The sequence below is a fragment of the Hyla sarda genome, chromosome 11, assembly GCF_029499605.1.
Source record: "Hyla sarda isolate aHylSar1 chromosome 11, aHylSar1.hap1, whole genome shotgun sequence".
Classification (NCBI taxonomy): Eukaryota; Metazoa; Chordata; class Amphibia; order Anura; family Hylidae; genus Hyla; species Hyla sarda.
The window spans coordinates 6,436,590-6,462,808 of record NC_079199.1 but is presented as its reverse complement, the minus strand read 5'-3'; the positions used below and the strand labels follow the sequence as shown (position 1 = coordinate 6,462,808).

At 46.3% G+C, this 26,219-nt stretch overlaps 1 protein-coding gene across 5 annotated transcripts in view; it reads left to right on the top strand.

Annotated features, from left to right (window-relative positions):
* PRIMA1 (proline rich membrane anchor 1) overlaps positions 1–26,219 on the top strand; it is a 59,771-nt gene that overhangs the window by 16,955 nt on the left and 16,597 nt on the right. For 3 of the 5 annotated variants that reach the window (XM_056545730.1, XM_056545732.1, XM_056545729.1), the window contains exons 3-4: positions 1,643–1,814; positions 18,979–19,090. In XM_056545730.1, the coding sequence (XP_056401705.1) occupies positions 1,643–1,814; positions 18,979–19,090 (284 nt within the window). The remainder of the gene's footprint in view (positions 1–1,642; positions 1,815–18,978; positions 19,091–26,219) is intronic. The other 2 variants (XM_056545733.1, XM_056545731.1) reach the window with 1 other exon arrangement.

Genomic DNA, 26,219 nt, shown 5'->3' with positions numbered 1-26,219 from the left:
AGGAAATTATTTTCTTTTTGGAACATAGAGCTCTCTGCTGACATCACGAGCACAGTGGTCTCTGCTGACATCTCTGTCCATTTTAGGAACTGTACAGAGCAGAATAAAATCCCCATAGCCAACATATGCTGCTCTGGACAGTTCCTAAAATGGACAGAGATGTCAGCAGAGAGCACTGTGCATGTGATATCAGCAGAGAGCTCTGTGTTCCAAAAAGAATTTCATCTGTAGTATTCAGCAGCTAATAAGTACTGGAAGGATTAAGATTTTTTAATTTAAAGAAATTTACAAATCTGTTTAAATTTTTGGCACCAGTTGATTAAAAAAAAAAAAAAAAAAAAGTACCCCTTTTAAATAACGCCTTTTCCAAAAGAAGAAGAAAAAGCACAACATTTTCCAATAATTTATTTATTTATCTTTTTTCCATGGTCTCTGCACTAACACTTAAAGGGGTTATCCAGGAAAAAACTTTTTTTTTTTATATATATCAACTGGCTCCAGAGAGTTAAACAGATTTGTAAATGACTCCTATTAAAAAAATCTTAATCCTTTCAGTACTTATGAGCTGCTGAAGTTGAGTTGTTCTTTTCTGTCTAAGTGCTCTCTGATGAAACCTGTCTCGGGCACTGTCCAGAGTAGAAGCAAATCCCCATAGCAAACCTCTTCTACTCTTTGCAGTTCCCGAGACAAGCAGAGGTTTCAGCAGAGAGCACTGTTGCCAGACAGAAAAGAACAACTCAACTTCAGCAGCTGATAAGTACTGGAAGGATTAAGATTTTGTAATAGAAGCAATTTACAAATCTGTTTAACTTTCTGGAGCCAGTTGAGATATATATATATAAAAAGTTTTTTTCCTGGAATACCCCTTTACGGCCTAGAAATGTTTTATTTTATACAGTTTTTGCTTGTCTGGGCTCTGGTAATCATGGAATATTGCGTGAGATGCTTCTGGCAGAATTTTTAAATTACAGATTTTTTTGGCCGTAAACTCTGCAATTTTGGAACAGAAAAATCCAATGTGGCGCCAACAAAAATAAATACATTTGGTGGCAAATTTTTCAATTTTAGTGTGAAATAAAACAGTGACCTCTCGCATATTTATATTTTCAAAGCAGCACAAGAGACCTTTGAAAATTTGTGGAGGAAAAAAAAAGTATAAGTGAAGGGGTACTCCGCCCCTAGACATCTTATCCCCAATCCAAAGGATAAGATGTCTGATCGCGTGCGTGCCGCCACTGGGGACCCCCCACTACCTCGGCTGTGGCACCCCAGATATCCGTGCTGGATGACTGGCCATGCGTGGTAGAGGCTCGTGACGTCACGACAATGCCCCCTTAATACAAGTCTATGGGAGGGATTGTGACATCCATCACGCCCCCTCCCATAGACTTGCATTGAGGGGGCATGGCGGTGATGTCACTGACCTCCAGCTCTGCACCTGACGCTCTAAACGAACACCGGCTGCAGCAGGGAGATCGCGGGGGTCAGATATCTTATCCCCTATCCTTTGGATAAGATGTCTAGAGGCGGAGTACCCCTTTAATATTGCTGGAACAGAAATTACAGGAGTTTTTTTTATATCTCCATTGTGTATGGAGATTCCTTTAAAAAAAAAAATTCCTATCCTCTGTTTCTCTTCCAGGTGGCTCAGGCTGAACTCCAGAAGACGTGTTCCAGATCCACAGTGGAGAATCCCCCCGGTGGTGGTTGTCAACAAATGTGCCAGTGCAGACCCCCTCCATTACTGCCTCCGCCACCCCCACCGCCACCACCACCGAGGCTCTCTGCACCCAGTGAGTACCCCATGACCACCAGTGAGTACTGCCTACTGTATACTTCTTATATGTGTAATGTAAGGCGGCTGATCTCTGGGCACCTTGTGCGGCCATGTATGTGAAGGCTAAAACAATGGATGAGTATCTTATTTTGTATCTTAGTGCCTTATTTTGCTACATTTATACGGTTACATTTGTGGCCAAGTGTTTTAATATGATTTCCTGTTCTTGTGCCATATCCAGAACGCTTACATTGCATTTACACGGTGGATCTGACTGCATTTTCTATGTGGATAAACAACATGGTGTTGGGGAATTCCGCCTTGTGCACCATGCTGCTCTTAGGAGGCGGGAGGGGCTGACATAGGAAGTTAGTAGGTATGAGCTTATCGGTGTACGTGTGGCCAGAAAATGTTAACAAATTGGACCAACACTTGGGTGAGCGTGAACACTGGATGGCTCCTTTTATGGTCCCTGTTACACTATGGTATGAAGGACGGGTGACAGCCGGAGAGGCCCCTGGTGTAGACTTTGCATTTGGGTCCAAGAGCTGTAAATGACTCCTCTATAGACCAGTGTTTTCCAAGCAGGGTGCCTCCAGCTGTAGAAAAACTACAACTCCCAGCATGCCAGAGCATGCTAGAAGTTGTAGTTTTGCAACAGCTGGAGGCACCCTAGTTTGAAAACACTGACCTTGGTCTCCAAACTGTGGACTTCCATATGTTGTATAACTAAGACTCCAAGCATGCTTGGACTAACCAGGGTGCCTCCAGCTGTTGCATACCTACAACTCCCAGCATGCCCAGTGGGCCTCCAGCTGTTGCATAACTACAACTCCCAGCATGCCCAGTCTAACCTGTGTGCCTCCAGCTGTTGCATAACTACAGCTCCCAGCATGCCCTGACTAACCAGGGTGCCTCCAGCTGTTGCAAAACTACAACTCCCAGCATGCCCGGACAGCCGTTGGCTGTCCGGGCATGCTGGAAGTTTTAGTTTTGCAACAGCTGGAGGCATACTGGTTGGGAAACACTACTATAGACGTTCTAGACTAGATTATAAGATCAGCCAATTCTGACTGGAAATAATAACTCTGACGAATGAAGAGTCGGAGTTGTTGTTAATGAATCTCCGTCCTTTCGTGTCTCCTGGCAGCTGTGGGGTTATCGGCTTTCACCGGAGGTCTCGGCGCTTCGTGTCTCTGTCAGGGCTGCGGTGCAGATTACTGTAACAAATGTCTCCAAATAAATGTTCATCCTGCAAAGGCGAAGAGCAATTTATGAAATATCCCGAAATGCGTCTGACGATCATTATTCACACCTAACAGGGAGGGACAGAGCCATTGTATAGAAGGATCAGGATACAAGATGTTCCTGGATGAAAGAACATTCTGCATCTCACAAGAGTCTCCAACAGGAAACCTGCTGCATTCTTCTTATACATTCATTCAATTTTCTGTTCTTGTAGTGTATTCACATAAAGCATTGAGCAGGATATAAGTCAGGATCAGTAATGTATGTACACAGTGACCTCACCAGCAGAATAGTGATTACAGCTCTGGAGTATAATACAGGATATAACTCAGGATCAGTAAAGGATAAGTAATGTAATGTATATACACAGTGATCTCACCAGCAGAATAGTGAGTACAGCTCTGGAGTATAATACAGGATATAACTCAGGATCAGTACAGGATAAGTAATGTAATGTATGTACACAGTGACCTCACCAGCAGAATAGTGAGTACAGCTCTGGAGAGAGGGTGTGTTCTGCTGAGCTCCAGAGTTTCCCAGAGAAGCAGTGATTTTCTTCCACCCCTCCCCAGGTGTGTGGCAGACACCTGGGTAGGTTTTCCTGCTATGGAGCCCCGGGAAGCTGGGGCTTCATCTTGCACCCCCCGTTCTCGGCTGGCGGGGTGTGCAAAGGAAAATGCAACAGCCAGTAGTCAGGATGGGGTGAGGAGATCCACCAGGGTCCACAGCCATGTGGGGCCCCCTCCCCCGACCTCAGCTGGGAGCTGCAAAGCTTCCAGCAGAAGCTCATCCAGGCAGCGGAGTGGAAAGGCATCTGCATCTGTTTCCTCAGAACCCCAGCAATGGGGGGTAAAGGGGCCCAGAGAATCCCTGGCCAGCTTTGGGTCCAGAATCCAGGCCAAGATGGCTCAGTATGAACAGCTCGGCAAACAACTAAGAGGCCTCAGAGAGGAGCTGAAGTTCGCAAGTTACCAAGCAAACAATGCAGCAAAGACCAAGAGGGCAGCATTTTCCACCAAGGTGAGAGCTTTGAAGAAACAGGTGGATGAGATTGTGAGGCTGAGATCAGACATTGTGGAGGGAGGTGGGATACTCAGCGAGAAACTTGTGAACAAGGATCGTTTCTCCGGCATGAAGGTCTCAGGACAAGTGAGTAACCAAGATGACTGCCAGAGTGAGGAGGAGGAGATGGAGGGAGGTGAGGAGGGGGATGTGAGTGAGGGGGATATGGATACTGGACCTGTGTGTACCACCACCACTGTTACCCCAGACCCCCCACTTACCCTCAGTGAGGACTATGTAAACCCGGCTCAGGTGGCCTTACCTCCCTCCAGTGATGATGATGATGATGATGATGACGGCAGTGACTGCAGTGTTGGCAGCGGCTTGGCAGATGGGGGTCTCCTGCGGGCAATTGTTATGCAGGAGTCCCCCACCCGTCTGGAAAACTTTTCCTTTGGGGATGATTTGGGCCCAGAGGAGAAGGGAAAGAAGAAGAAAGGAAAGGGCAAGAAGAGGAAGAAGACACAAGGAGTTAAGTTTGTCTTTTCTCCCTTCCAGCAGTCTGGGTCGGCTGAAAAGTCGGTTCAGGGTGCTGGGTCCCCCAATCTGCCAGACCCCGTTTCTGTAGTGGAGCGGGGCCAGCATGGGGGATACAGTAGTGCACCCAAAATCGCCGCGGGTGCTATAGAAAAAAAAGGGCACCCTCCTGTGAGGGGGGAGGGTGTCCAGGCACCGGAAAATGGCGGCAGATTCACCCGTTCGGGGGGCGGTCCCCTGGTTAAAGTGGGCGGTACAGGTCCTGGCACTGCAGGGCACTCTCCTGTGAGGGGGGGGAGTGTCCGGGTGCCGGACCTTGTTGGTTCAGGGGGCGGTCCCCTAGATGGCGTGGTTGGTACTGGTTCTGGCGCCAGGGGGCACTCCACTATAAAGGGGGAGGTTCCCTGCACATCAGCTGTAGCGGGAGTTAGTCCGGAGGGACAGTCTTTTTGCGAGGGGGCGTGGCCACCCATGTCAGAGGCGGAGCCTGTGTCTGCACCCCAAGACACAGGAAGAAAGAACTATGCAGCACAAATCCTGAAACCGGCAACCCTTAAACATGAAGCAAAAGACCCAGCCAGCCCAGTCTGTAACACACCAAGGGAGAGTGAACGCAAGAATGAAAGTGAAAGGAAAAATGTGAATAAAAATGGTAATGTGCAGAATGTGAGTTATGGTGGTGTGCATGGGAGGAGTTGTAGTAGCAGTGTGGATGAGGGGGGTGCAAGCGGAGTGCAAGATAGGGGTGCAAGTAGTGTGCAAGAGAGGGGTACAAGAGGAGTGCAAGAGAGGGGTGCAAGAGGAGTGCAAGAGAGGGGTGCTAGTGAAATACAGGTAAGGAGTGGTAGTGGAATGGCAGAGAGAGGTGTTATGGCTGATGATTCTGTTAAGAGTAAGGGTCCAGGTTTGGCCTCTGGGTCAGTTCCTGGTTCGACTGCCCCCCCGGTAGTGACTGCTTCTCCCAGAAGCTATGCCAGCGTCACTGCCGGGGGATCAGGGGGATCCCCATCTCCGTCTGGCTCTGGGGGTCACTTGCAACAGCGCCTCCTGGAGGCTCTACGTAGAGGAGACAGGTCAATCCATGTAGAGGGGAGGGGTGAGGTTGACCTGTCTTTTTGGATAGAAAGACATGGCTTAGGCGCCTTCCGAGAACAAAATGGGGAGGTGGTCTGGTCCCTCCCGACATCCGGGCAGGAAAGTGGCCGTAGGAATGTGGTCCGTTTAGTGTGGAGGGGCGAAGATGCGTGTCCGCCTCGGGGTAAGGTGGTTGAGCTCCTCCTCCGGATGGAATTCAGGGCAAGTGACATCTTTGCCCTGATCCACCCCTATGGTACTTAAGAGTTTGACATTAGCTTTGTTCGGCCAGAGGGTTTGGAACTTTTCTGGTCGAATTATGAGGTGGTGAAAAGCGAGCCCGGCTGGCGGGATTTCACCGTAAAGGCGATATCCCGTCAGAATCTGGCCAAGAAAGTGACCGTTTTGACACGTAACGAGTCACTATCTTGCTATGACATCATGACCTGGCTCAGCCGATATGGGGATGTGACGGACATGCCAAAAAAAAACTATGACGAACATGGGATCTGGTCTGGGGCCTGGACGTTTTCCGTCAAACTGAAGCGTTCAGGGAGCACTGTTGCCCACATCCCATCAGCTGCTTTCCTTGGGAGAGACAGAATCCAAGTTTTCTACCAGGGGCAGCCCAAGGTCTGTCACAGGTGCGGCAGCCCCACCCACTTTAGCGCAGCCTGTACCGTGCAGGTCTGTGCACTGTGCGGTGGGGTAGGTCATCTTGCCGCATCCTGTAGGCAGATCAGGTGTCATCTGTGTGGTGTCTTAGGACACCCTTTCAGCCGTTGTCCTAGCGCCTTTGCCCGTGCGACGGTCACCTTGGCTGGGGAGAGCAGTAATGTTGCCTCAGCTGGGGAGGGCACGAGTGCGGGTGAAGGTGCAACAGGGTCAGTGAAGAGGAAAAGTCCCGCCAAGCTGAGGCGGGAGGCTAATCGGAGAAGGAGCAGGGAACTGGAGAGTTCCCATGTGGCAGGGGTAGCTTCTGGCCCTGCTCCAGAGGTTAGTCCTGAAACTGCTGAGACCCTGGGGGAGAATGTGCTGGATGAGGAAATGGGGAGAATCTGTAAAGAAGAGGGCAGCAAGGCCAATCTTTCCGATTCCTCCCACTGTGAAAGTGTGGATGAGGAGGGTGAAGAGCGGCCAAAAAAGAAGGGCAGTAAAGGGAGAAAGAAGAGGTCGGAGCCCTCTAGTCCCCGTGCTGCAGACCAGGTCCCAAGCGGAAGCTTACCTGCCCCCCCTCTGATTGATCTGTCTAACCGGTTCTCTGTCCTTGAAGACATCTCCTCCCCCTCCTTGGAGGGGGGGGGTCAGGGATGGGGTGCCTGAAGTGGGGGAGCCTCCAGGGGGAACTGGGCCCTGTCCTGATGGGGCAATTTCCTCAGGGGATGGGGCCAAATCGGAGCCAGGCGGAGATGGGGATTCTAAAATGGACCAGTCAGAGTCTAAAAAACGGTCCAAAGAGAAGGAAGCCTCCTCATCTGGGGATGAGGGGGTAAAGAAGAAACAAAAATGAGGGGGTTAGGGCCATCTATCTCAATCACCCATGATGGCGGCACTCACCCCATTGACGCTGGCATCTATTAACTGTGCCAGTATAAAGTCTGATACGGCTAGATTCGCAGCCTTTGATTTTCTCGGCCGTGTTGAAGCCGATATTTTGTATCTGCAGGAGACCAGGTTGTCAGATCTAGCCTCTCTGGTAAAAGCCAGGAGAGAGTGGAGGCGTGGCCCCTCCCACTGGTCTCTTGCGGCTGAGCCGTATAGTGGGGTGGCGGTCCTTTTTACCGCTCCTGTTGAATGCAGACGGGTTATTGAGTTAGAAATGGGGAGGTGCCTGATCTTAGATGTCCTCATGAAGGGGCAAGAGCTCCGGCTTATTAACATCTACGCCCCACAAACCAAGTGGGGACGAAAAGATCTCTTTATGAGGATTAAGCCCTTTCTTTTTACAAGCCGACAGGTGATCTTTGGAGGGGATTTCAATACTGTCACGAGATCCCAAGATAGGAGAGGCTCCAATGATCGGTTGGCTTATGATAGCATAGCCCTCAATAGTATAGTTAGGGAAGCTCGCCTAGAGGATGCCCACATCCGGAGCCCCTCAGGCCACGCGGGTTTCACCTATCATCGAGGTAGCTGCAGGTCTAGAATAGACAGGTTTTATTTGAAGGAGGAAGCTGTCTCTTCTGCAGTGTCCGTGGTTGAGGTGGAGTTCTCCGATCACTGTATGATTTTGTTTTCCTTGAATGTTTCAGAGACCCCTCGGATGGGTAAAGGTTATTGGAAGCTGAATTCGTCCCTCCTGGAGGAAGCGGAGATAAGACAGTCCTTTGAGGATTTTCTTCAGAGTCAGGTACCTTTACTGGGCCTATGTAGTAGTAAGTCAGAGTGGTGGGAGATGTTCAAGAAGCGGGTTGCGGGGTTCTTCCGCCAGCTCTCGAGCCTCAGGTCCCTGAATAGGTATCGCCTGTATCAGGGACTGAGGAGGAAACTCGAGCTTCTCGTCTCGACTGGAGGTAGCCGGGAGGATATCTCCAGAGTGAAGTCCTTGCTGATGAGGTGTCAGTACGATAGGCACGCATCTTTGGTTTTTGAGAGGGATTTCGGGAAGTACCGCTCGCCCGACCCTTACAGAAACTGTAAGATGTCAGTGAGTAGTAAAGTCATTTCAGGACTGATTGATAGTACAGGATCTCTGAATCGGTCCAGATCAGGGATCTTGGAGGTCGTCAGATCCTTCTACTCGCATCTCTTGGGAAGGAAGGATCTAGATCGAGACGGGATGTCGGCTTTCCTGGCTGAAACCATTCCTGAGCCAGGGGTAGACCCCTCTCTTGATGTTTTGGCAGAAGAAATCAGGGAAGAGGAAGTGAGACTGGCGATTGAGGGGCTTGCCCCCAAGAAGTCACCAGGTCCGGATGGCTTAACATCCGAGTGGTACAAGACCTTTAAGGAGTCTTTAGCTCCCCTCTTGACTGAGGTATTCAATGAGTGTCTCTCCTCGGGCACTCTGACGAAGTCAATGAGGAGGTCAGCCCTGATTCTTCTCTCAAAGGGTAAAGATCCCAGCCATATTGAGAATTGGAGGCCCATAGCTCTTCTCAATACGGACAGGAAGCTTCTGGCCAAGATACTGTTTAATCGGCTGGTGAAGTTTGCTCCCCGGCTCCTTTCGGGGGCCCAGCACTGCTCTGTTCCAGGCCGAAGCACCTTAAGTGCTGTTCTCGGTGTCCGGGAGGCAGTGGAGCGGAGTAGTGCAGGTCTCTGGAAGGGGTACTTGCTGTCCCTGGATCAGGCCAAAGCATTTGATCGGGTGAACCACGAGTACCTCTGGTCCGTCCTCCTGAGATATGGCTTACCGTGTGCTTTTATTAATTGGCTTAAGACCTTATATGCAGGGGCAGAGAGTTTCCCACTGGTGAACGGGTGGTCTGGCCGCTCTTTTGAGGTGGGGTCTGGAGTCCGTCAGGGTTGTCCTTTGAGCCCGCTTTTATACGTGTTCGCAATTGATCCCTTCGTCCGGAGGGTAGATTGTGGGCCGTTGGTGGGAGTCGGGATGAGTCTGGCGGATCTGGATGTTGCCCAGAGAGTGGTGGCGTACGCTGATGATGTCACCATCTTCGTGTCCTCGAGAGAGGAGGTCGATGTGGTGATGTCGGAGGTGGAACGCTACTCGGAGGCATCCGGGTCTAAGATCAACCGGGATAAGTGTGAAAGTCTCTGGCTGGGAGGGGGAGATCCCACTTTTGATCTCCCGGACACCCTCCCAGGGCCCCAAGACTCAGCAAAAATTCTGGGCATCACATTCGGCCAGGATGATTATCCCACCAAAAACTGGGACAGTAAGCTACAGGATGCCACTCATAGGGTGGATCAGTGGAAGGGTTGGTCTATGACCCTCAGGGAAAGGGTACACCTGATCAAATCGTACCTGCTCCCCTTGTTTATCTATCTGGGCAGTGTATGTATCTTGCCAGATGCCTACTACACTAGGGTCTACAGCCTGTTTTTCCAACTGTTATGGGGGAACAGGATGAACCTAGTCAAGAGAGAGGTTACGTACCGCACGAGGAGACTAGGGGGTTTATCTATGGTAAACCCTGTGGTGTTCTTAACAAACACCTTCTTGAAAGCCAACATCTCAAACCTCTGGTCAGAGAGGGCTCCTCCGTGGGTACTCTCCTGCAGGGAATGGTTTTGGCCTTTCTTCCAGGAATGGGAGACAGGAGGGCAAGTGAAGGACCTCCGTACGCCCCATGGGCATCTTCCGGCTTACGCTACCCCGACTCTGAAGGCGATACGTCGGTGGGGTCTGGGAGTGTGGGAGATCAGGACCCAGTCAAGGCAGTTCCTTGACAAACGGGTTCTGTTGACCCACTTCCAGAAGCCTCTGGCGCTCAGGGACTGCCCAGGTCGGGATCTGAGGGTGGGGTTGTATCTCTTAAATATGAAAAGGATCCCCCAGAAGTTTTGGGACTTGGCCTGGCGCTGCTTTCAGGGGAAGCTATATGTGAGGGACAATTTGAAGTGTAGGAGATCTGATGACCGGGGATGTCCCCGAGAAGAGTGCGGGGACATGCTGGAAAGCATGGACCATTTCCTGCTTCATTGTCCCTTTAATATAAGGGTCTACAACCGGGTGGGTGCTTCCATCGGCTGGAGTCAACTTGCCGGCCTTACCTATCCAGAGTGGGCTTATGGGGCATTCAGGAACCTGGGTGGCCGAGATCGGGGCACTTTGTTTTTAGTCAGCTTAGTGGTTAGATACTACACGTGGAATGCACGGTGTTTAGTGTCCACACAGCGCAAAGTCCTCTCCGAGGTGGAGGTCTGTAGGAATATCACCGGTGACCTCGGGAAGATCAGGTCTTTGGAGTATGGCAGTCTTGGTACCAGTAGGGCTTCTCTCCTATGGAGAGGGTTTTCTTTTGATGTGCCCTAGGTACTAGACCTTTTGGGTAGAGTACCCTTGTTTTTGTTAGGGACAGTGATATAGGGACAGGGTTAGGGTGATAGTAGGGTCAGTTTATTTTTAGGGATAATGGTAGGGTGAGAGGTAGGGTGCAGTTAGGGAAAGAATATACATTTTGTATGTATCAGGATTGCCATCCTTCTTCCTGGTGGTGGGCTAATGCATGTGCACCCTAGCTTTTTGTTTTGTTTTCAGAGGCTATGGTTATGAAGGGCTTACAGGCACCGAACTTGGGCCTAAAGTGGGTTTTATTGTTTGCTTATGTATGTTAAAGCTGGTTATGGTTAAGTTGGTTGGGAGGAGTTCTAGGTTGGGAGGGTATATTTGTGGGTGGTGGTGGTCTTTTCTTTTGGTGGCCCTGGCATGGGTCAGTGGACTGGACATTGAGGACTATGAACTGTATGGAAAAAACTCTGACCCATGTACAGGAGGTTGGGTGGTGTGGGTGAAGGGTCAGTTTAGTGTAGAATGTTCTTTTATATTTGTAGGTGTGTTTTCTGTTTATAGGTGTATATAGTTTGTGTATAGTATTGTACATAGTAGTGTATATAGTCAGTTATGTATATAGTATGTATAATGTATGTTATATTATTGTAAAAGGAGGAAAAAAAAAAAAAAGGAAATTTTTTTTTTTTTTTTTTTTTTTTTTTTTTTTTAAGTATATAGTATTTATAGTAGGGATAGACATGGCAGTCGAACCAGTTTTGTTTTTGTAGTAATGTTTCTTTAGTATCCCGTTGTGGATTTATTTTCTTTGGTTTATATATGTAGTATGTAGTAAAGATGTGTGTAAGCATGTGTGTATTGTGTTTTCTGTGATATTTTCCCGAGTTTGGGTATTTTGAGTTGAATTTAATTTATTTATTTATTTATTTATTTATTTATTTATTTTATTTTATTTTTTTTTTTTGTTTCTTGGTTAAATGTAGTTAATATATTGATATATATGTGTGCATGTGTGAGTGTGGTATAGTGTTATTATTATTATTATTATTATTATTTAAAAAAAAAAAAAAAAAAACATGGTGTGCAGTGTGAGTGCTTGTTGTGTTTTCTATGTATGATTTTTCCCGAGTTTGGGTGTTTTGAGTTAAAGCGAAATAGTGCTATATTTATGTTTCTTATGAGTGTGTTGTTTGGCTATGAAAGGTGTAATTATAATATTTCTAGTTCTAGTAGGAAAGCTGGGCTGGCCGGTTAGGCAGGATTTTTGTTCTTTTATTTAAATGTAAAGTTTGGGTTTATGTTATTTCATGTTGTTGTTTTCCGTTATGGCAAAGTTGTGCTGGTTTATGTTTTGTTATGATTTATATTTTTCTAATAAAAGATTTACAGGATATAAGTCAGGATCAGTAATGTATGTACAGAGTGACCTCACCAGCAGAATAGTGATTACAGCTCTGGAGTATAATACAGGATATAACTCAGAATCAGTAAAGGATAAGTAATGTAATGTATATACACAGTGATCTCACCAGCAGAATAGTGAGTACAGCTCTGGAGTATAATACAGGATATAACTCAGGATCAGTACAGGATAAGTAATGTAATGTATGTACACAGTGACCTCACCAGCAGAATAGTGAGTACAGCTCTGGGGTATAATACAGGATATAACTCAGGATCAGTACAGGATAAGTAATGTAATGTATGTACACAGTGACCTCACCAGCAGAATAGTGAGTACAGCTCTGCAGTATAATACAGGATATAACTCAGGATCAGTACAGGATAAGTAATGTAATGTATGTACACAGTGACCTCACCAGGAGAATAGTGAGTGCAGCTCTGGAGTATAATACAGGATATAACTCAGGATCAGTAATGTAATGTATGTACAGGGTGACCTCACCAGCAGAATAGTAAGTTCAGCCAGGGCGACATAGTACTACTGCAGTGACTAATACCATCATACTATTATTTAAATAAAAACCACTAAACAGAACCAATATCGCCACTAAAAAGGGACAAATAACTGTACCGCACCATGACCACCACAAAGTAACAGGATAATATCACTATGCAGGAGACAAATTATACTGCCACACAATGACTTCACATTACCATCATATAGTGACTGGATAATACCACCATACTGGTACTGAATACGACCATTATCCACAAACAAGTAACCCCAATAACACCACAACACACAAGACATATAATTCCACCACACCATGTCCACCGCAGTGACTGGATAATACCACCATACTGGTACTGAATACACAAACAAGTAACCCCAATAACACCACAACACACACGACATATAATTCCACCACACCATGACCACCGCAGTGACTGGATAATACCACCATACTGGTACTGAGTAAAAACCACTGTACACAGTTATATCCCCCCATACAAAGCCCATGTAGTAGTGACCCCAGCTCTACACAGGCTCTGCAGACCGTATAACAGATTACAGTGCAGTTACATCTAGTGGTTTATAGGGGGCATCTTGTCTCTTGCTCAGACCCCCATGAAGTCTTCTTCCATCCAGGACTTGTCACCCCAGAATCTGCCAGAAAAACATGTTCGGCTTCGCACATATACAGCTCCCAACCTTTGGCTGTCCGGGCCATTCTGGGAGTTGTAGTTTTGCAACAGCTGGCGGTACCCTTGTTTGGAAACACTGGTGTAATGGATAGGGCGAAGGATTTTTTTTTGCACCCCCATCGCCGGCGTACTTAGGCAGCTGCCTTATGGTGTCCCCGGCTGCTGGAGTATAATACAGGATATAACCTTCATCCGCTTTCTTTCCCCTCAGATGTCTTTGTTATAAAAGCTTCAAGGGATCTTGGGGTCAACAAACCTTCCTTCCAGTTTTGGCGCTAGGGTTGTGTTATTAGTGAAGTTATATTCAGACAGGGACAAAAATGGAACATAATAACAATCCGGACGGGTTGTGCGTTTCTCAGACGCTGTACGCGCCCTGTTGCTTAGTCGCCTGATGGACGATCGTCCAGCGTATTTAATAAAGTGGAAAGAGTTTTAAGCTGCTCTATAAATAGCTGAGGAAACAATGGAGCATTTGGCCCATTTCCTTAATAGAATACACCGAGCGACCCTATAAATACTGCAGATCATCCCTCCCCGCTCATTAGCGCCATCTCCTGGCCCCAGCAGCTTGTTAGCGGGGCCGTCATTATTAGATTTGTGCTACATTTAATCTTTATAATAATTGGTAATTGTGTAAAGAAGAGATACGGATTATCTGCTCGAGGTCGACATCAATCCGGGATAATTAACAAAAGCGCCGAGTTATATTTAGATATCTATGATGTAGGGAAATTATTGGGTCTGTTTAATGTATAATCCTGTATTATACTCCAGAGCTGTACTCACTATTCTGCTGGTGGGGTCACTGTGTACATACATTACATTACTTATCCTGTACTGATCCTGAGTTATATCCTGTATTATACTCCAGAGCTGTACTCACTATTCTGCTGGTGGGGGTCACTGTGTACATACATTACATTACTTATCCTGTACTGATCCTGAGTTATATCCTGTATTATACTCCAGAGCTGTACTCACTATTCTGCTGGTGAGGTCACTGTGTACATACATTACATTACTTATCCTGTACTGATCCTGAGTTATATCCTGTATTATACTCCAGAGCTGTACTCACTATTCTGCTGGTGAGGTCACTGTGTACATACATTACTTATCCTGTACTGATCTTGTACTGATCCTGAGTTATATCCTGTATTATACCCCAGAGCTGCACTCACTATTCTGCTGGTGAGGTCACTGTGTACATACATTACATTACGGATCCTGAGTTATATCCTGTATTATACTCCAGAGCTGTACTCACTATTCTGCTGGTGAGGTCACTGTGTACATACATTACTTATCCTGTACTGATCTTGTACTGATCCTGAGTTATATCCTGTATTATACCCCAGAGCTGCACTCACTATTCTGCTGGTGAGGTCACTGTGTACATACATTACATTACGGATCCTGAGTTACATCCTGTATTATACTCCAGAGCTGTACTCACTATTCTGCTGGTGAGGTCACTGTGTACATACATTACATTACTTATCCTGTACTGATCCTGAGTTATATCCTGTATTATACTCCAGATCTGTACTCACTATTCTGCTGGTGAGATCACTGTGTACATACATTACATTACATATCCTGTACTGATCCTGAGTTATATCCTGTATTATACTCCAGAGCTGCACTCACTATTCTGCTGGTGGGGTCACTGTGTGGACATGCTGGGTCCTCCAGGTAGAGTAGTGGTCTCCATACTGTGGTCCTCCAGATGTTACAAAACTACAACTTATAGCAAGCCTAGACAGCCAACAACTGTCCGGGCATGCTGGGAGTTGTAGTTTTGCCACAGGTTGGGGATGATTGCTCTACACAACACAATGTAAGTGCATAGATCCCGCAGTGTTACGTATTGTACCTGTGTATACACTTACTATGGAATTCTCCTTCAATCAGAAGATTCCAGAACAATAGAATTTTTTCCAAATTACGATAGAATGAAAACGCTCTGCAGACTTGATAGAAAAGGAATAATCTGCAGTGTAGATCCCCCTCAGATACCCGAGTAATGAAGTCAATGAGGATAACATCTCCTACCTACAGGCTACGGCTCGGCTTCATTTCAAAGGAAGATTGTTTCTTTTATCTGCTGTGCACACGACGGCCGCGGGATTAGAAGAGCGAGAGAGAAAGCGCCAAACAACAAAATCACCTTCAATATCAGAAACCCACAAAAGTTTTCTTTACCAGATTCTCTTTTTTTTATTTGTAGAAGATTTACGTGAATCTGAGAATTTCCACCAAACATGTGTATATACCCCAGAAGCTCCTCTTATAAGGCTCCAGTACTGATATAACCCCAGACATTACATCATATGTAGCAGCTATTGGAAGTTACAGACTGTGGAATGATACGTGACTTGGGGGGTGAGATTTATCACTTTGTGATGCCAGGGTAGCGTTAACCTACATGGTCCAAGGATAGGACAGCTTCTACTGGGCCAGGAGCGGGATAATAAATACTGAGATGCAGGTTATGGATAATTGTCTTTACTGAGGCAGAAGTAGATGTTACAATCCTCACAGTGCAAATTAGAGTAGAGGAGATGCAAAGTGACCCTTGGGAGCCCTGTAGACTTGATGTGACTCCGAGGCCTCCCACACTGACTAGGGTTGAATCAATGGTACACTGCCAATGTGTGAACTATCACTGTGTGGCCCTTGACTCACCAGGTATTATGCTCACAATTAGGAATTTCTGACTTCTCCTGGGCAGGGAACATTTGCAGAAGGGCGCGGTCGCTTGCTTGAAGGTTTACATTAGGCTTCCCCTGAATCACCTCACACTCCGGCTGTCTCTGCTCCACACTGCAGCTCACACGGAGCTCTGCACACAGACTCAAGTTAGAGCTTGGCTAAGACTGGACAACTCCTCCCCCTACACTATATATGGCCTAGCTAGGGGGCCTCCCATTGGGCAACCAGGGTCACATGGGTACTCTGAACGATACCTCCTTACAAATATCCTTTACATTTCTTAAAGGAGTACTTTTTATTTTTTATTTATGTTTTTTAATCAATTGGTGCCAGAAAGTTAAACAGATTTGTAAATTACTACTATTAAAAAATCTTAATCCTTCCAGTACTTTTTAGTGGCTATATACTACAGAAGAAATGCTTTACTTTTTAGATTTCTCTGATGTCATGACCACAGTGCTCTCTGCTGACCTCTGCTGTCCGTTTTAGGAATTGTCCAGAGCAGCATATGTTTGCTATGGGGATTTCCTCCTGCTCTGGACAGTTCCTAAAACGGACAGCAGAGGTCAGCAGAGAGCACTGTGGTCATGACATCAGAGAAATCTAAAAAGTGAAGCATTTCCTCTGTAGTATACAGCCCCTAAAAAGTACTGGAAGGATTAAGATTTTTTAATAGAAGTAATTTACATATCTGTTTAACTTTCTGGCACCAGTTGATTTAAAAAAAAAAGTTTTCCACTGGAGTACCCCATTAAAGGTACAGTGCAAAACAATATAAATTAACAGGCAAAGACTATAACAAATATTAAAGCATCACCTGAGCAACAGGGCCTAGCGCAGTCACCTGGAGCAACGTTTACCTGACAGAACATACTCCGGTACTGGGACACAACACATGTGACTGATATCGGCCGCTCCTCTTATAATGCTCCAGTACTGATATAACCTCCAGAGACCTTAAAGGAGAACTCCGGAATAGGAAAATTATCGTCCATACTGCTGGCAGTAAAAAAATAAACTGGTACATACCTTCCTTCGCTCCCCCGGTGCCTCTGGTAACCGTCTCCGGCCTCTGCCGCGATCCTCTTCCTGGTTGCCGGTGGTCGGTGAGTCATACTGCACTCAGCCAATCACCAGCTGCAGAGAAGTCCCGACTCGACCGGCGATAGGCTGAGCGGCAGTGTGAGAACGCTTCAGGACACAAAATTCTTCACTACACCGGCACCTGCGGCCGAGGCCGAAAACGTCACCCTGCCACTCAGCCTATCACCGGCCGAGACGGGACTTCACTGCGGCCGGTGATTGGCTGAGTGCAGTATGACTCGCCGGCAACCAGGAAGAGGATCGCGGCGAAGACCGGAGCCGGTTACCAGAGGCCCCGGGGGAGCGGAGGAAGGTATCTACATCTTAATTTTTTTTTACTGCCGGCAGTATGGACGATCATTTTCCTATTCCGGAGTTCTCCTTTAAGGTCAGTGGAGGAGATTTATCAAAACCTGTGCAGAGGAAAAGTTGCCCAGTTGCCCATAGCAACCAATCAGATCTCCTCTTTCATTTTTAACAAGGCCTCTGCAAAATGAAAGCAGTGATCTGATTGGTTGCTATGGGCAACTGGGCAACTTTCCCTCTGGACAGGTTTTGATAAATCTCCCCCCAGTACCCCTTTAAGTCTCTTTCTATCCCGGTCTCTCGCTGTCTCGTCCATTATCATTAGACCCCGTCAGATAGAAGATATTTATCATTTACAAGATTTGTCTTTACCCAGAACAGAAGATCGATATCTGCTATAAAGCGCCGGCTCCCAATATGTCATAAATATGTTCACCTGACAAGCGAGGTCACGCTGCGCCGTCTAAACAGCTATAAAATGCGTTGGGACCGCCGCGCTCTAAGAGGTTCTCTAAATTACAGAATATACCAGGGAGACAATGAAGGATGGGAAGACCTTTTCTTTTTTTAACCAATTGCATATCTGCAATAAAAACCTAATTTATTAAATAACAATTTTAAAGGGGTACACCGCTGGAAATTATTATTATTATTATTATTAATAATAATTTTTATTTTTTTAAATAATCAACTGGTGCCAGAAAGTTAAACAGATTTGTAAATGACTTCTTTATAAAGATCTTAACCCTTCCAGTACTTATAAGCTGCTGTATGCTCCACAGGACAGGAAGCTGTGTAGTTCTTTCCGGTCTGACCACAGTGCTCTCTGCTGACACCTCTGTCTGTGAGGAACTGTCACGAGCTTGACAGAGGTGTCAGCAGAGAGCACTGTGGTCAGACTGGAAAGCAATACACAACTTCCTGTGGAGCATGCAGCAGCTGATAAGTACTGGAAGGATTAAGATATTTAATAGAAGTCATTTACAAATTTGTTTAACTTCCTGGCACCAGTTGTTTTGGAAAAAAAAAAAAAATTATTGTTTTCCACCGGAGTACCCCTTTAAATTACAGTTTTGTGTATACAGCTCCTGTTTAGACCTATGTGTCTCCATGTGTTGCACACAAAGAAAGCTGCACGCTTCTCACCAACGACCAATGTGGTTCACCTGCGCAGACGGTCCCGCCCCGGCTTCACGGCAATAATCCAGAAGGAAAGAAGGTCCAACGCTGGTGGTGCCCTTAAAAGTTGATTTATTTCTTATCACGGAGTCACAATTACAGGTAAAGGAATGACTGACGCGTTTCGCACCCACAGGGGCTTAATCGTAGACAATTACGATTAAGCACCTGTGGGTGCGAAACGCATCAGACGTTCCTTTACCTGTAATTGTGACTCCATGATTAGAAATAAATCGGCTTTTAAGTGCACCACCAGCGCTGGACATTCTTCCCTTATGTGTCTCCATGGTAACAGACTACAAACGAGCCCTGTGTAGTCAGATTCTGCAGCTATGTTATTATTAATATACAGTAGTGGTCTCCGAACTGTGGACCTCCAGCTGTTGCAAGACTACAACTCTCAGCATGCCCGGACAGCCGTTGGCTGTCCGGGCATGCTGGGAGTTGTAGTCCTGCAACTGTAGGCGTTTATATTGTATATTTGGGTTTAGATTCCTCCCACTGACCGATCCACTTTGTCTTTTTGCAGTTAAGATCCCACAATGCTGCGTGGAGGAGACCTGGTGGCATTTCCTGCTCATCATCCTGGCAGCCGTCGTCCTCTTCATAGTGGTTATTATGTGCTACAAGGCAATAAAGAGGTAAGACTGAGGGGGTCCGACCACATCTGTGCGGGGGGAAAGAACAGACGTTTCCTGCATTCATTTTTTACATTTTATTTTTTGCAAAACTACAACTCTGGGAGTTGTAGTTTTGCAACATTTGGGGGGGGGGGGGGGGGGAAACACAGTGGTCCTAAAAGAAGACAGTTCTGTTGCAAAACTACAGCACCCAGCATGCCCAGGACAGCCGTCGACAGTGCATGCTGGGAGTTGTGGTTTTGCAACATGTTGGCTGTTCGGGCATGCTTGGAGTTGTGGTTTTGCAATACGTTTGCTCCCCGGGTATGTTGGGTGTTATCGTTCTGCAATAAGTTGGCTATCCGGGCATGATGGGAGTTGTAGTTTTCCACTACTTTGGCTTTCCGACATTATGGGAGTTGTAGTTTTTCAGTACTTTGGCTGTTCGGCATGCTGGGAGTTGTAGTTTTGCAATACGTTAGCTGTTTGTGAATGCTGGGAGTTGTAGTTTTGCAAAAAGTTGGCTGTCCGGGCATGATGGGAGTTGTAGTTTTCCACTACTTTGGCTCTCCGACATTATGGGAGTTGTAGTTTTTCAGTACTTTGGCTCTCCGGCATGCTGGGAGTTGTAGTTTTGCAATATGTTAGCTGTTTGTGAATGATGGGAGTTGTAGTTTTGAAGTATGTCTGATGTCAGCACTTGCTGGGAGTTGTAGGTTTGCACTATACCGGCTGCCCGGGCATGCTGGGAGTTGTAGTTTTGCATGCTAGTTGGGATAACACAAACCTAGTCGTAGGCAAAGTTGCCCCCTCTAAAGAAAAAAGAGCTCTTGCTCTTTGGTGCCACCTAGTGGAGGTAGCATCCCTACACCTTTTTTAGTGCCCGTATTCTTTTAAACGCCTTGAAACATGACTGGGGAATATGAGCTAATCCAAAAAGAGTCCTGCCCCATCTGTAGAAGTCGAATATGGGTCTGGGAGAGTTTCTGGCTTGGCTTATACTCCCCAGTCGTGTTTCAAGGCATTGACTTGACTTTCACTGATGCTACCTCAAATAGGTGGCACCAGAGAGTAAGCACGGTTCCATTATAGAGCCGGGATGTCCAACCTGCAGTCCTCCAGCTGTTGCAAAACTACAACTCCCAGCATGCCCGGACAGCCAACGGCTGTCCGGGCATGCTGGGAGTTGTAGTTTTGCAACATATGTCTTCTATATTGTATGAGGCGGGGGTGACCCAGCATCAGGGTAGAGTCATGGAGGAATCCACTTTAAAGGGGTTATCCAGGAAAAAACTTTTTTTTTTTTTTTTTTTTTTATATATATCAACTGGCTCCAGAGAGTTAAACATATTTGTAAATTACTTTTATTAAAAAAATCTTAATCCTTTCAGTATTTATAATCTCCTGAAGTTGAGTTGTTCTTTTCTGTCTAAGTGCTCTCTGATGACACGTGTCTCGGGAACTGTCCAGAGTAGAAGCAAATTGTCATAGCAAACCTCTTCTACTCTGTGCAGTTCCCGAGACAAGCAGAGGTGTCAGCAGAGAGCACTGTTGCCAGACAGAAAAAAACAACTCAACTTCAGCAGCTGATAATTATTTGAAGGATTAAGATTTTTTAATAGAAGTCATTTACAAATCTGTTTAAAACTTTCTGGAGCCAGTTGAGATATATATATATATGTTTTTTCCTGGAATACCCCTTTAATTGTGTAAATCTCTATATTGGAAGCTTCGGCATTCAGTAGAATTCTACAGAATTTATACGAAAAACAAAATCTCCCCCCAAATGTGTTTAGAGGCAAATAGTCCTGAAGAGCGCCAATTACCGCAGGGATTTCGACAAATTAACTAATTGTGCTGGTTCCGTGGTTGCGCCAGTGCCGGGCGTCCTGCGGCTGCGCTGATTGGTGCACCGCTGGCTGAATTAATTGCTTTGTCTTTACCCCCCGCGCCAGCGCTTGTTCCGTAATTATACAGCGAGAGGTAAGTAATGAGGGGGCCGCTGATCTCCGAGGCTCCCGCGCCGCTGCGCTGCGGAGGATATTAAGTGTTTAGTGGGTTATGTACTTGTGTGTGAGGAGCTCGACGTACGTCCTGACTTATGGCGGCCGGCAGAACCGTCACATATATGAGCACTACAACCCTCAACATAACCATAATACAGGTCTATTATTCTCTGTCTGTGGAGCACTACAACCCCCAGCATGATCCGCAATACAGGTCTATTGGACACTACCATTCCCAAGACGATCCGACCACTGGAAGTGATTATAATATAATTCTTATATACTCTACACACGTAGCACTACAACCCCCAACATGACCATAATACAATTATTTTATACTCTAATAATAAAAATAATAATTATAATAAAATAATAATAAAAATAATTAATAATAATAATAAAAATCTAAATAATAACTCTTTATTTACATAGTGCTCACAGATTCCGCAGCGCCGTACACTCATACTCTATATGTGAGCACTACAACCCCCAGCACAACCATAACACAATTCCTTTATACTCTATATGTGAGCACTACAACCCCCAGCACAACCATAGTATAATTCTTTTATACTCTGCATGTGAGCACTACAACCCCCAACATGACCATAATACGGTTCTCTACCTTGCACATCGGGCACTACAATCCCCAACATGACCGACCACAGGACATGACCACAATACAATTGTATTATACTCTAAATATAGAGCACTACAACCCCCAACCTAAACCCCTAAACCACGGCAAATGACCATAATAAAATTCTATACATGGAAAACTGCAACCCCCAATATAACCATAATTCAATTCTATACATTATACAAAAAACACTACAACCCCCAACACTTTAATATAGTGCTATGCATGAGAACTGTGTAATTGTCATGTCGGAGGTTGTAGTGTTCTATATATAGGGTATTACAGACTTATGGTCATATTGGGGGTTGTAGTTTTCTTTGTATAATGTATAGCATTGAATAATGGTTATATTGGGGTTGTAGTGTTCTGTGTTTAATAGAATGGTATTATGTTTATGTCCAGTGGTCGGGGCATGTTGGGGGTTGTAGTGTTTTATATATCTGGTATAAAAGAACACTACAACCCCTAATCTGACCATTAGTCTGCAATACCCTGTATATAAACACTACAACCCCCAGCATGACCTGATACAATTCTATCATGGGACTTTTCCCGGTCTAGGACACTTGCTGGGAGTTGTAGTGATCCGCTCGCTGTTATCTGCACGGTCTGAACTCCATTTTCTCTGTTTTGGCCGCTGTCACTTTCCTGGATCCGTTGCAGCAACTAAATAAAGAAACCTGTAATGTTCCCATGTGGAGCGTCAGGAGTATTAATAGCAGGGTCATCCGTCTTCTGTTCACGTCTTACAAGATGCAGCGGAACAGTAAGGAGCTGTGCGGAGATCCCAGATATACTACAATATATGAGGAGATAAAGGGGGCCGCACGGTATGGAGGGGTCCGATCACCCAAACCTGGGACCTCCTGCTGCTGCAAAACCACAACTCTGATTGATAGGAGTTGTAGTTTTGCAACTTCTGGAGGTCCACAGTTTGGAGTCCACTACATTAGACCATGTCCCAGGCTGTATAGGCATGCTGGGAGTTGTAGTTTAGCAACAGCTGAAGGTCCACAGTTTGGAGACCATTGCATTAGACCAAGTCCAAGGCTGTCTGGGCATGCTGAGAGTTGTAGTCTTGCAAGTTCCAGAGGTCCACAGTTTGGAGTCCGCTACATTAGACTATGTTCTAGGCTGTCTGGGCATGTTGGGAGTTGTAGTTTAGCAACAGCTGGAGGTGTATAGTTGGGTATGGTCTAATGCCGCAAATGCCAAAAGCTGTCCAGGCATGCTGGAAGTTGTAGTTCAGCAACAGCTGGAGGTCCACAGTTTGGAGTTTGCTGCATTTATAAATGATACCCAAGGTTGTCCAGGAATGCTGGGAGTTGTAGTTTTGCAACATTTGAAGGTCCACAGTTTGGCGCTCTCTGCATAAGACCATTTCTAAGGCTGTCAGGGCATGCTGGGAGTCTTAGTTTTGCAACAGCTGGAGGTGTATAGTTTTGAGTTTGCTGCATTAAATGATACCCAAGGCTGTCCAGGCATGCTGGGAGTTATAGTTTTGCAACAGCTGGAGACACACTGGCTGGAAAACACTGGCACAAGGAGTGGTGACCCTTAACTTCCCTTCCAAAACTACAACTCCCAGCATGCCCGGACAGCCGTTGGCTGTCCGGGCATGCTGGGAGTTGTGGTTTTGCAGCATCTTTCGGCCGACAGTTTGGAGACCACTGCTGTAGGGGATGATATCCCAGTCATCATTAACCCCCGAAGTGCTGATATTAGTCGACTTTCTGACGGTAACTTTTCGGGGTCCATGTTTTTTCCGCCCCTGAAAGGGTTTCTGAATAGTCATGTGGGATTGTGTGACAGGTTTCCCGCACTTCATGGCTGAATGCGCCGAATCCTCAGGTTTATTGCAGCGCTGGGAATTGGCGTGAGGAAGATGGGGAGAACATTGCGGTGACGGCATGCTGGGTTTATTGTGATTGATGAGATGGCAGATGGCGGAAGAAACTTCTCCAACATGAATAATAAATCCTGATGAGGGTGGGAGAACCCCGCGGCTCCCAGGAGAGGGGCACCGCACACAGACCTGTTCACACACTGCACAAGACCAGCCACGTCTGTGATGGCATTGTATCCAGTCTAGACAGTGCTCTGTGAGCTAAACATCCTGGACTCCAGACTGATACATTGTACATAGCTAGTCCTGCTCTCAGCTGAGAAGTGATACAATTGTATCCAGTCTAGACAGTGCTCTGTGAGCTAAACATCCCGGACCCCGGACTGATACATTGTACATAGCTAGTCCTGCTCTCAGCTGAGAAGTATATACAATTGTATCCAGTCTAGACAATGCTCTGTGAGCTAAACATCCTGGACTCCAGACTGATACATTGTACATAGCTAGTCCTGCTCTCAGCTGAGAAGTGATACAATTGTATCCAGTCTAGACAGTGCTCTGTGAGCTAAACATCCCGGACCCCGGACTGATACATTGTACATAGCTAGTCCTGCTCTCAGCTGAGAAGTGATACAATTGTATCCAGTCTAGACAATGCTCTGTGAGCTAAACATCCTGGACTCCAGACTGATACATGTACATAGCTAGTCCTGCTCTCAGCTGAGAAGTGATACAATTGTATCCAGTCTAGACAATGCTCTGTGAGCTAAACATCCTGGACTCCAGACTGATACATTGTACATAGCTCGTCCTGCTCTCACCTGAGAAGTGATACAATTGTATCCAGTCTAGACAATGCTCTGTGAGCTAAACATCCTGGACTCCAGACTTATACATTGTACATAGCTAGTCCTGCCCTCAGCTGAGAAGTGATACAATTGTATCCAGTCTACACAATGCTCTGTGAGCTGAACATCCTGGACTCCAGACTGATACATTGTACATAGCTAGTCCTGCTCTCAGCTGAGAAGTGATACAATTGTATCCAGTCTAGACAATGCTCTGTGAGCTAAACATCCTGGACTCCAGACTGATACATTGTACATAGCTAGTCCTGCTCTCAGCTGAGAAGTGATACAATTGTATCCAGTCTAGACAATGCTCTGTGAGCTAAACATCCTGGACCCCAGACTGATACATTGTATATAGCTAGTCCTGCTCTCAGCTGAGAAGTGATACAATTGTATCCAGTCTAGACAATGCTCTGTGAGCAGAACCCTTCAGCAGCAGTTACACTAATCTCCTTGCTACCATGTATCAGTCTGGACTCACAGAGCATTATTTACACTGGATACAGATAGACATGCTGGGAGTTATAGTATAGCAATATGTAAGCTGTTCGGGCATGCTGGGAGTTGTTGTTGTTGTTGTTGTTTTGCAGCATCTGGGGGGCCACAGTTTGGAGAGCACTTGATTACTGTTTAGAACAGTGTTTCCCAACCAGTGTGCCTCCAGCTGTTGCAAAACTACAACTCCCAGCATGCCCGGACAGCCAAAGGCTGTCCGGGCATGCTGGGAGTTGTAGTTTTGCAACAGCTGGAGGCACACTGGTTGGGAAACACTGGCTCAGAACGTGAAATGCTGATGAACAATGTTTCTACACTGTGACAAATCTCCAGCTGTGCGAATCCGCATCCAGGGCCGACTCCCTTACTGACACTTTTCTCCTGTCAGTCCGAGTACATGTACAAACAAATGATACTGAACAATGAGAGACGGGACTATTGTGATCCTGCAGGGGCAGCGTTAATACCGCCCTCCCCTCACTATAAATAATAGCGCCATTTATTATGGCTGTGCTCCATCTACACAGCAGCTGATTAATGGCAGATGGTAATAAAAGTCAATTAGGTAGATTCCACCTTCCAGTGACATTTGCGCGGTGCAAAAATAAGTCATCAAGTTAGTCACAGTCACCGTAGCCTGCATTAATTTGACCAGATCTACTACAAGTCCCAGCAAATCCTGGCTGAACTGTATAGACTTTACTATCTGTCTACCCTCAGTAAAGCTGCCGTTATCCGTAACTTGGCCTAGCCCAGGATCCAGGGGTATACCTTCGGGTCGTATCGGGGATAAACCACGCCCTGGCGTCACGAATATGAAAGGGCTTAATGCCATCTGCCCCTAGGGTAACAATATCTGCTCTCATCACACCCCGTTACCACAACTTTTGGCGTCACGAACAGGATACGGGTGTGCGTCTTATGCCTAAAGTCCTCTCCCAGTCGGAAATGTGTCGAGTATTGCAACTAAAATTGCGCCAGAAAGTGTACGGGACTTTATCAGTGGAAGGTGTTATACCCGAGGCGCTTGCGAAATAGAGGAGGAGGTGAAGAAAAGACTTATCTGCTACTGTGAACTATATAGCGTTGGTACCTGAAAGGGTTATCTTGGTCCGGTGTTTCCCACGTGCGCGAGCGGTCGCAGCTCCGTCCTGTCAGTTCCCAGCAGTGATTCCTCTTCAGTGCTGCATGGAGGAACCAAAGAACTGACCTCTGTTGCACAGGGGAAGATTTTGACAACCGGACCAACACAGGAAGTTCCCGGGGCGCAGCCATATTGGAAGCTCCGGCTACTCCGCTCGTCTCTGTTGTT